The sequence below is a fragment of the Gymnoscopelus microlampas genome, assembly GCF_963454915.1.
Source record: "Gymnoscopelus microlampas genome assembly, chromosome: 14".
Lineage (NCBI taxonomy): Eukaryota > Metazoa > Chordata > Actinopteri > Myctophiformes > Myctophidae > Gymnoscopelus > Gymnoscopelus microlampas.
In genome coordinates, this window is record NC_139951.1 from 51,272,215 (window position 1) to 51,288,497 (window position 16,283).

Below are 16,283 nucleotides of genomic sequence, written 5' to 3' on the forward strand. Positions count from 1 at the left end.
CTGTGCATGGAGTTCATCTTCTCTCCCTCTTTTACCATCGCTGCAACAGTGTTTTTGACAAAGATCATTGAGGAGCATCACTCACTCTTCCTTGAACTTTTTCCTCAATTACATTTGCGTCCAAAGCACCACTTCATGGTTCACTACCCACGAGCAATCAGAAAACTGGGACCCTTGATTCACTTTTGGGCAATGCGGTTTGAAGCAAAACACAACTTCTTCAAACGTGTCAGTCACATAACATGCAATTTCCGTAATATTTGCAAGACAATGGCGTATCGGCATCAGATGCACCTATGTTATCATTTTCTATCTGGCACCGTGTTGAGTCACACTACGGAGGTCGGCCCAGGGCCCACCACCTTTCTGTCCTCCATAGACGGATTTAAAGAAATCCAAAAGGATCTAAGAGATTTTCCTGTTTTCAGTGAGGTTTTGGAGCCAGCCTGGGTGACCTTCAAGGGCACTAAATACAGACCAGGCATGACGGTATTCCTCTCCTACGACCCAGATGGTGAACCCCAGTTTGGGCTTATAAAATCCATCATACTCTATTTCAAGAGGCCTTTTCTCTGTGTTTGGTGTTTTTGTTTTATGTTTTTCGGCAAACTTTTAAAGACAGGACAGATACTTGGAACTAACCTTATTTTTTATGCATGGCAACGCAACATGGTTGGATATGTAGGGGAATATGTAGAGTATATCAGGGTGTCAATTAGGTTGAATAAGACAAAACATGAGTGATTTGAATTTTATTACGTACAATGTAAAAGGGATTAATAACCCCATAAAAAGAAAGAAAATTATAAGTCAGCTGAAGAGACTAAATTGTTCAATAGCGTTGCTACAGGAGACACATTTAGACGACAAAGAGCACCAAAAACTAAAAAGGGAATGGGTTGGACAGGTCTTTAGTGCATCATATGATAAAGGCAAAAAAAGGGGAGTGGCGATATTGTGTCATAAGGCGGTGTGTTTTGTACCAGAAAAAATATATGATGATAAGAAAGGTCGGGTTATTTTGGTGGTTGGTACAATAGGGGACATATATCTGACTATTTTGAATTTATATGCCCCAAACGAAGAAGACCCCAGCTTCTTCAGGGAGGTTGCGTCACTGTTAGCTGATAATGCGAAAGGAATGATTATTTCGGGAGGCGACTACAACGCAGTTGTGAATCAGCAGATTGATAAGAAGCCATCCGTGGTCAGCCCAAAATCACTAAAAACAACAGCTTTGTGTGGCATGATTGAGGAATTGGGGTTAGTAGACATCTGGCGACTGAAACATCCTAGGGAAAGGGATTTTACTTTCTTTTCCAGGGTACATGGTAGTCACTCCCGTATAGACATGTTTTGTGTCTCTAAACAGGATGCACATAAAATAACGAGCTGCCATATTGAACCCATAACTATCTCAGACCACAGCCCAGTGGTGATGTCGGTGAATGTGGATTCAGGTACACGCCCCAGATATTGGAGACTTAATGTTTCTTTATTGAACAATCCAGAGGTGGTTCAAAAAATTAAAGAGGAAATACAAAACTACCTGGAACTAAATGATAATGGGGAAGTCTCCCCGTCCATTTTGTGGGGGGCGGCGAAGGCGGTAATAAGAGGTAAAATAATAGCCCTTTCTTCGGGCCTAAAAAAGGAAAGAGAGAAAAAACAAGTACAATTGGAAAATAGTATAAAAAAACTGGAAAGGGAACATAAAAATTCAGGCAGCAAGAAGGTTTTGGGGACGCTTGACCAACTAAGAAGGGAGCTTAACGACTTACTGACATATAAGGCAGAAGGTGCATTACGATTCACAAGTCAAAAATATTATGAAGCAGGTAATAGGGCGAGCCGCTTATTAGCATTCCAATTACGTAAGGCACAGGCAGGAAGGACAGTGTCAAAGGTGGTGGACCCGGGTTCAAACAAGATGGTCTCGCATCCTAATGATATCGCAAAAGCTTTTTCCACATTTTACAAAAAATTATATGAATCCCCTTTGGTTGAGAATAAGGAGGATAAAATTAGAGCTCTTATGGAAAAAATTAATTTGCCCAAATTAAGCGAAGAAGATTCACAATTTATGGTAGACCCAATCTCAATGGAGGAAATTGAAGAAGTAATAAAAACATTAAAAAATAACAAGTCTCCCGGGGTAGACGGATACTCAGGGGAATTTTACAAATGTTTTGGGAAAGAGCTCATCCCTCTTTTACAGAGAGTATTTAACTATGCTCTTGGAGGGAAGGTCCCCCCTAAAAGTTTGTCAGAAGCTATCATTACTGTGATCCATAAGGAAGGAAAGGACCCTACTCTCTGTGCCTCATATAGGCCTATAAGCCTGTTATGCAATGATGTGAAGATATTGAGCTCTATCATGGCTAAGAGAATACAGAAGTGCATTACCAAGATAATTAACCCTGATCAGACAGGCTTCATGCCCGGACGACAGGGAATACATAATATTAGGAGAACTCTGAATATAATGTCTATAGCTCGGAAGAGTAAACAAACGTCAATGCTGCTTAGTCTAGATGCGGAGAAAGCGTTTGACAGGCTAGATTGGCTGTACTTGGAACATGCTTTGGAAAAAATGGGATTTCATTCAATTTTTATTGACTGGATTAAGGTTCTGTATTCTGCTCCAGTATCCAAAGTTAGAGTTAACGGTTATACATCTGACCAATTTGGGCTGAGCAGAGGCGTAAGACAGGGTTGCCCACTGTCTCCGTTGCTGTTTGCGATAAATATAGAAGTATTAGCGGAATTAATAAGGGGAAATCCTAACATATCCGGGATATCAAACGGATCTAATCCACATGTCATATCGTTATATGCAGATGATGTCATTTTGTATGTCAGTGACCCTTCAAAGTCCATCCCAATAGTCATGGACTGCCTGAATGAGTTTGGGATAGTGTCGGGTTACAAGGTCAATGAAGCAAAATCGGAGGCTATGATGCTGGTCGGGGAGTTTCCATCTCATCTGGTGGGGAAGGTTTCATTTAATTGGTCGCCCCATGGTTTCAAATATTTAGGAATAAAAATAACGTCAGACACCTCAAATTTATATAAAGCAAATTATGGTAAATTAATAGATCAATTAAAATTAGATTTGGCACGGTGGCAGATTCTCCCGCTTTCACTAATTGGTAGAATCGAGACAGTCAGGATGAATATTCTCCCCAGATTGTTGTTTCTTTTCCAGGCTTTGCCTGTCTGGATTCCGGCCTCGGTGTTTAAGTCACTAGATAAGATGATGTCGGCTTTCATATGGCAAAAGAGGAAACCAAGGATCAAATGGAAAATGCTAGGCTATCCAAAAAATCAAGGGGGGCTTAATCTTCCAAATTTAAGACATTATTACTGGGCGACTCAATTAAGTGGATTGGTAGAATGGATAAGACAAGATAAAGATACAAATTGGCTAGATTTGGAAAGCAATTCATGTCCACAGGTACCTCTTGAGTCATTGCCTTCTCTGGAGCTTAAAAAATGGAAAAATCTCAAGTTAAATAATGAATGGATGAGCTGTACGTATAAAGTCTGGTCCTTAATCAGGAAGAAATTGAAGCTGTCTCTATCAATATCAAGAGCCACTAGAATAGACAGGAATGAGGATTTTCTACCAAGTAAACTGGACTCGGGTTTCAGAGCGTGGACAGAGAAAGGTCTTGTTACAATTCATCAGTTGCTTGAGGGGGATTCCATTAAATCATTTAAGCAGTTGCAGGATAAATTTGGTTTGGATACTAAGGACTTTTACAAATACTTGCAGGTGAGAAGCTATCTGCTGTCACATAAGGATTGGGAGATTGTGAGACAACCGCCAACCCCTTTGGAACTGTTTTTAATTAGGATAAAAAAGGGAGAAAAATTGTATCTCAAATATATAGCTGTTTGCAGTCCATAGTTTCAGGGAACACATTAGAGATTAAATCGAAATGGGAACTGGAAATGACAGTGATAATAGAAGATGAGGAATGGGAAAGGGCTTGTGAAGAAGGTCACAAAATCACAAACAGCCCATTGTGGAAAGAATTCAATTGGAAAACCAAAATGAGATATTTCAGAACCCCCCTCATGGTATCCAAATTTGATGTAAATACAACAGAATTATGTTGGAGGGACTGCAAACAGATTGGGGACCATACCCATGTGTTCTGGGATTGCCCTAAATTGGACAGTTACTGGAAGGGAATAAGCTCGGAAGTTGGTGCTATTCTTAATATAGATCTACCTTTGGACCCAAAAATATATATTATCGGTGTGGTTCCGGAGGGGTTGGCTAACATACAGACGGTTTATATCCTACATATCCTTTTGTTGATTGCTAGAAAAATGATTACCTTATCCTGGTTGAAACCTCTACCACCTACGATCAGCCAATGGCGTGAGAGGATATTGAAAATGTATACTATGGAAAAAATTACTGCCATGCTCCAGATGAAGTACGATGTGTTTCTGAAAAGATGGGCCCCAGTTATAGGGTACTTAAATTTGCCTATATGAAAGTATATGTTACCATGTATGTGTTCTTATGTGTCATGAAAATGTTTGTGTTGTAACTAGTTATATTTTTCCAAGTGAATGTCCTGATATTTAAAACCGATTTGATTTGTAATCTGTAATCTGCCGAATTGTCCTGTTTGTCTTTCTTTTCTGTTGTGTTTTTCTGTTGTGTCTTTTTCTTTATGTGTTTTTTTATTTTATTTTATTTTTTTATTTTAGTTTATTTGCTTAAAAGTAATTGTACAATGTGAATGCTTTGCAGAAAAGCAAATAAACGCCTTTGTTCAAAAAAAAAAAATCCATCATACTTCTGGGTCAAATGACAAACACACCAACAACTAAGTTTGTTATACAGAAGTGGGAAACAAAAGGTTTTGAACGGCACTTTCATGCGTATAGTGTGACCCAGACTCAGACTTTGGCAGCTGTTGATGCAAGTAAACTACTTGATCATCATTCATTACATGCTGTGAAATCACACAGAGAACATGATGACTGTTTATACATCTCCCTTCGCTATAGAGTATTTTAGAATAAATCAGCTGACAGGGTGGGGGGGGGGGGGGGGGACAATAGAGTTTTAGATTAGTACAAGCTGGAGTTGATGGAGGGTGAAAAAGATTAAGTAGAGCTAGGGTAGGGGGGTAAAGAGTTTCAGTGGAGACTAGGTGTGGGGGGCTGCTTTAGAGTTCACACAGCTCTCTATTGAAGCTTGTTCAACTCTTAAACTCAGTTTAACCCTAACCCTAACCCTAACCCTAACCCGCGATACGAGCTTGTAGATCTGCTATTTTTGAATAGCCCAAAGTGTAAAATAATGCTTTTTAGCTCAAAGTAAAATGCTAACATATGCCAATTCAGTATTCCATGGCATTCATAGTTTGGTATGAAGGATGATTTCCATTTCAATGCTATAAATCATTCACCAGTGCACCACTGGAGATGGTTATGGGACAGCTCATTGCTTACTCTGTCCTGAGGAGGGTTCAGCATTTATTCATTGTATTCATTTATACAGCTGTTTTACAAAAGCTCTCACTTTCTTACAATGTTGGTGTTATAGCTCCTCCTGCAGGTCACAAAAATACATAGACTTGTCACTTTACACAGGAGTTTTCGTGTCCGGAACTGATCTTCTGTAGTATGTTGTTGTCAGGAAGACACAGTTAGGTGTAACACCTCGTCCCTTTGAAGAGGAGCTGCGGGAGGAACGTGTGTTTGTTGTTAAAGTTTAAAACGTCTAAAACAACGAGGTATGTTTATTTAAGCTGTGTTTGTCTTTGTGTTCATGAGTTTTACGTGTGTTGTACAAATATACATGTTTACGTTATGTGTGCGTGTTGTGAGAGCTTGTTTACAGTTGGACGTTGGATTGAGGCTGATGTTAGAATGGTGTTTAATAGAGATGTTAAATACATGTGAGTAAAGGAACAACCAGTGAGTTGTTTAACCAGGAGGCAGTGATGGTGATGTGGGAGTAATGGTGGGATAAAGACATAGCATTATAGAAAGCCTAAAGACTATCGTAGATGTGTTTTATCCATTTTGAGAGTCCTAGCGACCACCCTCCCAGTGTGCCCTGGAATATCACCAGTAAAGCCTGTATTTCTCTGAACATGTACAAATGCAAAATATAAGGTACTTTCCCGCTTGCCCCACATGTTAACTAGGTGTCCGGAGTGTTTGTTTAATGTATTAATCCATATTTTGCTATAAAGAAGTGTTTTAATCCCGTCTGTGGCCGAACGCCATTTCTTCCCCCTCGTTTACTTCCTGTTTACATTGAGTGTAATAACGACTTTCACCGGATGCGCCCCGTCACTATTGCCCATTGGGAACTTCCGACAGAATCGGCCACAGACAGCATTAAAACACTTCTTAATTGAAACATATGGACTAATACATTACACAAACACGCCAGACCCCTAGTTAACATTTGGGGAAAGCACCTTATATTGTCTATTGTACATGTTCAGAGAAATACAGGCTTTACTGGTGACATTCCAGGTTAAACTGAGGGGGTGGAGCTAAGACTCTAATAGATATGAAAGTAAAAGTCAGACTGGATAAAACACATACGATAGTCTTGCTCTAAGGCTAATAAAGACACATGTAGAGAGTTTGATATTAAAGTAGACCCCATCACCCCATAATCAACGTCTGCTTGAATCCATTTCCTCCTCATTCATTATATATATATATACATATACATATACATATATATATATATATATATATATATATATATCTCTCTCTCTCTCTCTCTCTCTCTCACCTGGTTAGTGCTGATGCTGCTTACATCATGGTTAGATAATACTACTACTGTACTACTAATACGGGATAAATACTCCAGAAACACAACAATGCTTATTGCCAAGTGTGTTTGTACATGTCAGGTATTTGTCTCCATGAGGTTGATGCATTGAAAGGAAGTTTACACAGACGGTAGTAGCATACAGCAGTGGTTCTCAAACTTTTTCATGTCAAATTGACACTTATTAGCCCGCGGACCCCCATTTGAAAAGATATGCCAGGGACCCCCATAAGAGAAGGCTTTTTACGGCTCTAGCAGTGATTCTCAACCATTTTAATTTCAAGGACCCCCAGTTTGACATGCATTAGGGCTACGGACCCACATTTAATGGCATTTATATGCCTGGGACCCCAATTTATATTGTAAAATCAATGCTAGATTTAACTCTCAGAGTTACAGACCCATAAGGGTCCATTTGGTTCCTACCCATCATTTAGCTGGGGACCCCCTGGAACCCCCTGGGGGTCCCCGGACCCCACTTTGAGAACCATGGGCATACAGTACATATACCAAAATATACTTGTGTAAATGAAATGATTGCACACATACATTTAATTTCATATTCAGTCCACATACATACACTTGGTGGAGGGGATTTGTGTGAAGGGGACCTCTGTACAGTAGCTTTACTGTAGTAATTATTCTTCATTGACTGTGAGCTTGTAGATCTGCTGTTTTTTTTTATATTTGGAAAAACATTTAAATTTTTTTTATGTAATGGCATGCCCACAGCACTGTAACATTGATGCTGCTATGTATAATATTATGTATTCTTCTATAGATAGCAGCTAATATTACACTACCTTGTACTATGTTATGTTGCAGTGATGTATATAGTCTGTATACATTTATACTATACTATCAATGGTATGTGTGTAGCAGTGATGTGTATATAGTCTGTATTCTTCCATAGATATCACTGTAATATTAAAGGTAGGGTAAAAGTGATATTTTTTGGTCCTTCCTATTGCATCATATTACAGAGTCAAATCGAACAATGCCCCTGAAATCCAGGGAAGGAGGACAAAGATTTCCCACAATAGTTTCTGCTGAAATGAATAGGCTAATATGTTATTAAATTACACTTTCAGGGCCAGGTCCTGGCTTAAAAAATTGCATTACTTTAAGATGAAGTAATGCCACCCACTCTTCACACACAGAATGTAATAAAATGCCCCCAGGTTTTTACACAGAGGGAACAAAAATGCACCCTTCTAAATTTTCGTAACTTTTCTACACTACCCTAAGGTCACGAAAATCATGCGTCAATGCCCAAAACAAGCATTTAAATAAACCAGAAGTTTAGTTATTAACAGATTGTGGGGAGTTCAGTCATCCATCAGTGACTCAAATGTCTCCTACACTGCGGCTGAAAACTAGTTATTGTGTTGACCATGATCAGCTGCTCCGGAAGACATGTAACTGACTACATCAGACCTATTTAATGTCACAGGTGAGTAATAATGTCCAGCTGTAATATGTCGAGGTTCTTAATCTTGTGTCTCTGATCGGCAGAACAAAGATCCCAAGATGTCCCGTGTGGCGCTGGAGTCGCTCTACAGACTGCTGTGGGTCTACATCATCAGAATCAAGTGGGCGGCCATAGCTGAATGGTTAGTGAGCCTGCGTAGGGAGCCAGAGGCCCTGGCTGCCCCAGGTTCGATTCCAGGCCAGGTCAGCATATGTGTCGATGAAATGAAATTTGTCCCTGAGCAAGACTCTTAACCCCTAATTGCTCACAGGTTCTCATTGGAAACAAGACCGCAAGGACTTTCATGAACAACCTGTTAAAAGGAATTATCCTTAGTGTGAGAGCAACACGGTCACGCAGAGGTCAGTGTTTACTAGCGCAACGCGCCCTGGTGCTTCATTTAAGCACCGTCATGTGACGTTGTCACACACTCGAAAATTGTCAATCTACAAGCTCACAACGCATCGCAACGCATGGTGAGCTTGTAGATTGGCAATTATTTGCCATGCGACACCGTCGTACGATGTAGAAATCAGGCTTCATGTATCAGATACTATGGAAAGGATGTGATTGTTCACCATTGAACACATCGTTCTCTCCTTGTTTCGCAGTCGATTACTCAGCATCGTTTCAGCACTTTTCCCCAAAGGTTCTCGCAGCGTGGTTCCCCGGGACACGCCGCTCAATATCTTCGTCAAGATCATCCAATTCATAGCTCAGGTACAGTAGGACGCCCATTTTCTTGTCTCTTAACCAATGTACCTGGATTGTGAACAGCTGAGGCTTTTTTTTTTTTTTTTTTTTTTTTTGTAATTAAAGTATTTATTCTTTTTTCACAAAACATAACAGACAAAACCAACAACACAACAGTACAGACAGTACAAATAACAGCTGAGGCTTAAAACTAAGGATGAACTAAAATGATCGCTGGTCTGTTCACATGTCCTCGCTCAGGAACGGCTGGACTTTGCTATGAAGGAGATTATTTACGACCTGCTGTGCGTGGGCAAATCTCACAAGACCTTCACCATCAACCCAGAGGTAAAATGAGTAAAGATTGAATATACATCACTTTCGCTCTCTCTCTCTCTCTCTATCTCTCTCTCTCTGTGCTATTTGTGTTGACACAACAAAACGATAAGGGAATAAAGATGCACCCCTCCAAGCAAAAGATTTGACAGGATAGTTCAGGATCATTTCTCATTTGTTGATGGATTTTTCATCAGTGAAATTAGCGCTGCTCTTGGCCTCTGGGTGGCGCAGGGGTAAAGTTCCTGTAAACCAGTGTGGAGAGTAGGGGTTTGACTCCTCCACAGGGCATCCGGCATTGGCTGGGCATTCCAATTCCAATGAGCGCAATTGTCCGTGTTTGTGGTGGGAAGCCAGGCAGGGAGGGGGATATATGTCACTGGACTAGCGACTCCTACAGGTTTGTGTCTGCTGTTCAGCAAGGAAGCGGAACTGGGAACTCCACACGAGTTATGCCCTCCCAGTGAAACTCTGCTCTGTCAGGTGAAAAGAAGCAGCTGGCGACGTCACATGTATTGGAAGATTGTGGTTGTTGTTGACTACATGAGTGATTTGGCATAACGACTAAACTGCGACTGTTCTCTCAGTGAGAGGTCTTGTCCGAGTCTATTATCCCCTCTCACTGTCCGTCTGCCCTTTTGTGTGTCCTCAGCGGATGAACATCGGCCTGCGTGCCTTCCTGGTGATTGCAGACAGCCTGCAGCAGAAGGATGGAGAGCCCCCCATGCCGACCACAGGGGTCATCATGCCGTCTGGGAACACCCTGCGAGTCAAAAAGATCTTCCTCAACACCACCCTCACAGACGAAGAGGCCAAGGTCATAGGTAGGCCTTAGTGCTGGGCGACATGGAATACAATCTATGTGCATAGCAGTCCATTTGTATGCTCTCTGAGTTACGAATGGATAAATGAACACTTTTTGGCTTCTGCTGTGTTAATGTAATGAAATGTATTAAATTCAATTTGCAGGCATGTCGCTGTACTACCCACAAGTATACCACCTCTGCAACAAAGAGGCAAAGAGGGAACTGTCGGTGTCCGTCGATAAACATCATCTGGAACACCAACAAGCCCCCAAGTACCTCGGGGTTCGGCTGGACAGGACGCTGTCCTACAAACAACACCTGGAAGACGTCAGAGCCAAAGTAACATCTAGGGTCTCACTTATCCGCCGCCTCGCTGGCACAACCTGGGGTGCCTCTGCCAGGACACTGCGCATCTCTACGCAAGCCCTGGTGTTCTCTGCCGCAGAATACTGTGCCCCAGTCTGGAGTAGAAGCACGCATGTGAAGAAGGTTGATCCTGTTATCAACAATGCCCTTCGGATCATAACAGGCTGTCTAAAACCCACCCCTGTGCCCTACCTGTCAGTCCTAGCGGGAATTGCCCCAGCCAGCCTAAGACGAGAGGCCGCTACCCTCGCGCTTGCTAGGAAAGCCAACGAACATGACTGGCATATCCTGCACGAAACAACAACTAAGGCAGTGCCCCCAAGCAGGCTGAAGTCCCGCCACCCCTTCAGCAGGACAGCACAACAGATGCTTGGAACCATCCCTGAGGACATGTCTGTAAGAGCATGGCTGGAAAATGCCTGGAGACGGGAGTGGGAGTCGGCTGAGCCGTCACGGATGCACCACCACATCCTAGACCCTGGGGATGGAGTCCAAGGAGAACACCTACCACGCCGGCAGTGGACACTGCTGAACCGCCTCCGTACTGGGGTTGGCCGGTTCAAGTCGCCCATGAAGAAGTGGGGCCTGACAGACAGCGCAGTATGCGAGTGTGGCGAGCCTGAGCAGACTGCCGACCACATCATCACCACCTGTCCTCTGTACAGACCTCCTTCAGAGGACGGCCTCTTCCAAGTGGGACCAGAGACATTGGCGTGGCTTTGCGACACTGAGCTGGACATATGACGATGATACACGAAAGAAGAAGAAGAAGAAGAACCCACAAGTGAGGAAAGCCTTAGATAACGTCCTTCGTCACCTGGACAAGGAGGTGGGGCGGTCCATGAGCATGACCAACGTGCAGATGTCCAACAAGGAGCCAGAGGACATGATCACGTACGTTACCTTCTACCATGCTTGAACTGTCTCGTTCCCAGGGCTCGTAATCCATAATAATCCATAATCCATTTGACGTGTTCCAGGGGTGAGAGAAAGCCGAAGATCGATCTGTTCCGGACGTGCGTGGCGGCCATCCCCAGACTGATCCCGGACGGCATGAGCAGACAAGACCTCATAGAGCTTCTGGCCAAGTAAGAACCCCTTCCTCTCTCCCCCTCCTTTTATGCCAGGGGTTGCCAAATGTGTTCAGCTCGAGACCCAAAAGAGGAATTTGGTGTCTCCCCTGGGACCCAAATGTACAAAAATACATTATGAATTAGTCGGAATAAGTCCTATTTCAAAAATAGTGATAATAGTGGCTCACGTGTGTTTTTCTTTCATTTCTGAAATCTTGAAAGAAAATGTTAGTTTATTTTATTCTTACAATTTCTGACAAATTAGATTTTGTTTTCTTTAAGTTATATCTGAAAATCTGTTCATTTTATCCAGATTGGATAAAATGAAAATGCACTGGAGTTTAACAGTCTACACACTCCTGGACCACTGGCCCTATTAACACTTCATGTGCGATTTTGTCGCTGTGGAAACCTTATTATGTCCAAAAGCGTTACTTTTCAGTAAATAGAAAAAATAATCTGTGTTCTAATTATTATATTAGTTATATATTAGTAAAACACAAAAATAACAGATCTACAAGCACACATGTCACATCGCAATGTGTTGTGAGCTTGTAGATAAGCTATTTTTGTGACTTTTGTGTGACGCTGTTGTATGGCGAAGTAGGGCATTCACTTACGAAAAAACAAAAGGTTGAAATTTGGAAATACAAGGTTTCTGCCCAACAGCAATGATTATTTATACAGCACTTTTCAACAAGGCTGTTGAAAGTGCTCTACACAAAACATTAAGAGTATTCAAACAAAGTGCAAAAGAAGCACATTATAAAAGGGCATTTGAATACGATTAAGCATTGAGTATAGAAAATAAGAATAAAGAGAATAATGAATGACATGAATCAAAAATCTCAATAAAAGGTAGTTAAAAGAACAGAGTTGTAGCAGACCTGCTCTTTTCTGGGACTTTGTTCCATATATGTGGTACATAAAAACTGAATGCTGCTTCAGAAGGTGGTCACTAACATGTTTGCGTTGTAATTTAAGCTAGCAGGAAATATTTGTAAAGGTAGCATATTAACCACTTAAATTTGATTAGGGTCCCAGGGTCTCTCTCTATACTTGGTCCACTAGCGATGCTAGGTTTCATGTGGCTAACAACAGGTGTAAACGGGGCGGTCTCTCTCCCTCCCCTCTCCCAGACTGACCATCCACATGGACGAGGAGCTGCGTGGCCTGGCCTTCACCACCCTACAGGCCCTGATGGTGGACTTCCCGGAGTGGCGCGAGGACGTCCTGTCAGGCTTCGTCTACTTCATTGTACGCGAGGTGACGGACGTCCATCCCACGCTGTTGGACAATGCCGTCAAAATGCTGCTGCAGCTCATCAGCCAGTGGCGCCAGGCCGTCCAGAGCAGCAACAAGAGCCACGAGGCTCAGGTGGGTCCAGAACCAGTCCAGACTTGGAGTTGGGTGGATTTTCTAGGGCTGTGGTTTTCAAAATGTTTGTGCCCCAAGGCACAGCAAAGGGCAAGTCAAAATCTCAAGGCACACCTGTGCACACCTGTGCAAAATAGCCTCTGTAACATATGGTATCATTCTTATCACTCTGTAAATGCTTTTTATCTATTAATGGCAAATACAAAGTTTAACCACTTAACCACTTGAACCCTAGTGTCCCTATTCTGGGAGCAAACATTCAGTGAAGATAGCAAATCTAGAAGCTCGCAAGTTGTGAGCTTGTTGAACGTTTTTACAAGCTCATAAATATAATAATTCTCCGAAATAGGGATGCCAAGTTGAAAGTACTGATATAATAAAATGAAAAGATAATTCATTACTTTTTGTATACTTGCAAAAATGATGTGTGGTTGTCACAAAATCTCAAGGCACCGCTGGACTGGTCTCACCGCACACCGCTTGGGAGCCGCTTGGTACTAGGCTCTGTGTTTTAGGCTTTTGGTTTTGCTGTGTTAAGTCTACGCTCTTGTTCCACCAGGCGCCAGGCAGCGGCCAGTCTCTGTCCCTGGAGCGTACGCCTCTGCTGAACGTGCTGCATGTGGTGGAGGGCCTGGCACTGGTGGTGCTGTGCAGCTGCCGGCCCGCCACCCGCAGGCTGGCCGTCAACGTCCTCAAAGAGGTCCGCGCCCTGCACACAGCGCTGGGCCTCGCCAAGGTAAACACAAGCTGTGTCAGGTTTAACTGTGAATAACTTCTTTTAATGGTATGTTTTGTTGTATTTGTAACTGTACTTTTTCTGACCTTTTTGAATCTCACCCCTGACAAATGACAGAAATATAGGGTAAGTGTTTTTTTTTTGTTGTTAAAATAAGTGAGGAGTCTATAACAGGAGTCTCTCCAGCTCTCCAGATTGTATCCAATCAGGATAGAGAACTCACACAGGATACGGATTAAAGAAGTGATGACACAAAGAAATGTTTAAAAATTAAAGAGATGGAGAGACAGGGAGACCCCTGTTACTGAACAAACACTCTATACAGCAATGATTACTATCAGAAGTGCATTAACCTTTTAGCAACACTTTTGTGTTGCTAAAAATATCACTTCCTCTACCTTTAAAACAATAACTAAATTGTGTGGAATCTCTTGCAACATGTACTTAATGCCTGTCTGTCCATTTTCCAGGGGGATGAGGAGTTGGCCATCGACGTCATGGACAGATTAAGTGCATCGGTGCTGGAGAGCTTCATCCATCTCACAGGAGCTGACCAGGTAAAAAAAAAAACACACACACACACACACACACACACACACACACACACACACACTACACGAGTGGTTCTCAAAGTGTGGTCCGGGGACCCCCAGAGGTCGTTGAGGAGGTTCCAGGGGGTCCCTTGCATAATGAGGAACATTACATTACACTCAGCCCTATTTCATATTTTGGCTATTTGAAAATAGATATTCTGAAACGTTTTGTCCCTTTTTGCACAAAATCTTTTCATGTGGTGGTCGGCCGCTAATACGAATCAATCTGGGGGTCCTTGACATGAAAATGTTTGAGACCCAGGCGGTTCTGTAGTGACTACAGCACATACAGAAAACATGCACCACCATGCATGCGTGGTGGTGAGCCTTCTTGGGCCTCACTCCTCCCTCTCTCTAACCCGAACCCCCCCACAGACCAACCTGCTGTACTGCCCCAGCGGAATCGACCTGCAGACCCTGGCGGAGTGGAGCTCGTCTCCCATCAGCCACCAGTTCGACGTGGTGAGCCCCTCGCACATCTGGGTGTTTGCCCACGTCACGCAGGGCCAGGACCTCTGGGTCATCAGCCTGTCCAGCTACCTGCGCCAGGAGCACCTGCCCAAGCACTGCCCCACCGCCGTCAACTACGCCTGGATGTTCGCCTACACCCGCCTGCAGCTGCTGTCGCCACAAGTTGACAAGTACGTCTACTCTCTGTGTGTGTGTGTGTGTGTGTGTGTGTGTGTGTGTGTGTGTGTGTGTGTGTGTGTGTGTGTGTGTGTGTGTGTGTGTGTGTGTGTGTGTGTGTGTGTGTGTGTGTGTGTGTGTGTGTGTGTGTGTTCCACCAGTGCTTTTGTGTAGTTTGAGGGGCTCAGGAAATAATCATGTCACCTAGTGTCTTTAAGACGTGCCTTGATAAGGCTTTTAGATCCTGTTTGCCAATTGTTCCCTCCTTTAAAATAGGTCACTTGGCACAGAGGTGACAGGTTGCCGCAGCCCTTAAATTTTTTAACAACTTCACTACATTTTTAAAGCTGCAATCCTCGCGTTTTATGTCTGTCGGCTCCCTCTCCCGATGGAGAGAGGTAACTGCAACGATGTGCAGGGGTCTAGTCTAGCAAAGGGTCCTCAGAATTGCTACAGGGGGGCTGCCAAATCTTTGTGTGATAGGGAACGCTCTTTTTTTTTCTTTCTACATTAACCACTTGAACCATAGCATCCTTTTTCTGAGGGGAAAGTTAGCCAAACATAGCCGATCTACAAGCTCATAACGCCTTGCGGCAATTATTTTCAGCAGAGGTTTGGTGTAGGGAAAAAGGAGCAGACCAGTATCAAGGGTTTAAGTGGTTAACTGTCTGAAAATACACATTAACATGAATCCAACACAACGCTACACAAGTCTATGAAGCTATCTAAGAACATTTTTAATCTGCAACACAATTTATAACATGTAGTGGGGGTCCCTGCTTCATCTCTCTCTCAGCTAAGGGGTTCTTGGCCTGAAAACCATTGAAGACCACTGGTCTAGTGTAACTTAAGTGTCCTACCCGACACCAGGGTCTAAATGTCTCAACTGCTGATGTGCTTGTTATATTGTATTAAATGTTTTATTCTTTTTCAAAGAAAAAAAAAGCTAAACGTTTCTTTGCTCTCAACAAATCACAAAATGCATAATCGTGTAATCATCAAAAACGATATTAGCAATATTCATATTGTCATAATAGTGTAAGTTAACCAAATGAACCCCATCATCCTTATTCTTTGCATGTCATAATAGGTGAACATTCGGCTAAAATAGAAGATCTGCAAGCTCACGAAGCGATGCATTATGAGCTTGTAAATCTTGTAGATTTTCAGTGAAGAGATTTGGTTTAGAAAAAGAAAAGAATGGGGCCAAATACACGTCATGTACTATGACGGGTGAGGCGATCTTAAATGTGTATATTGGACTGAATTTGGGGTGGGATACAGCCACCCTGATTTGGACTGTAAACAACCCACAAACTATAGTAATCCATTATGTACTTTGTGTCCGTCGATTTCCTCTGAAAGGAAGAACAAACTCC

The 16,283-nt window shown here is 42.7% G+C and overlaps 1 protein-coding gene across 1 annotated transcript in view; it reads left to right on the forward strand.

The window, feature by feature from the left end:
- Positions 1 to 270: 270 nt before the first annotated feature.
- Positions 271 to 16,283, forward strand: part of LOC311060297 (protein furry homolog-like) — a gene marked incomplete at its 5' end in the record, with an annotated part of 38,686 nt that continues 22,673 nt past the window's right edge. Inside the window, 14 exon segments of the mRNA XM_084078431.1 lie at positions 271 to 514; positions 2,841 to 2,989; positions 8,342 to 8,398; positions 8,634 to 8,659; positions 8,909 to 9,017; positions 9,252 to 9,338; positions 9,979 to 10,150; positions 10,296 to 11,191; positions 11,259 to 11,392; positions 11,479 to 11,586; positions 12,711 to 12,948; positions 13,505 to 13,684; positions 14,155 to 14,241; positions 14,653 to 14,918. Of these exon segments, the coding sequence (XP_083934557.1) occupies positions 271 to 514; positions 2,841 to 2,989; positions 8,342 to 8,398; positions 8,634 to 8,659; positions 8,909 to 9,017; positions 9,252 to 9,338; positions 9,979 to 10,150; positions 10,296 to 11,191; positions 11,259 to 11,392; positions 11,479 to 11,586; positions 12,711 to 12,948; positions 13,505 to 13,684; positions 14,155 to 14,241; positions 14,653 to 14,918 (2,753 nt within the window).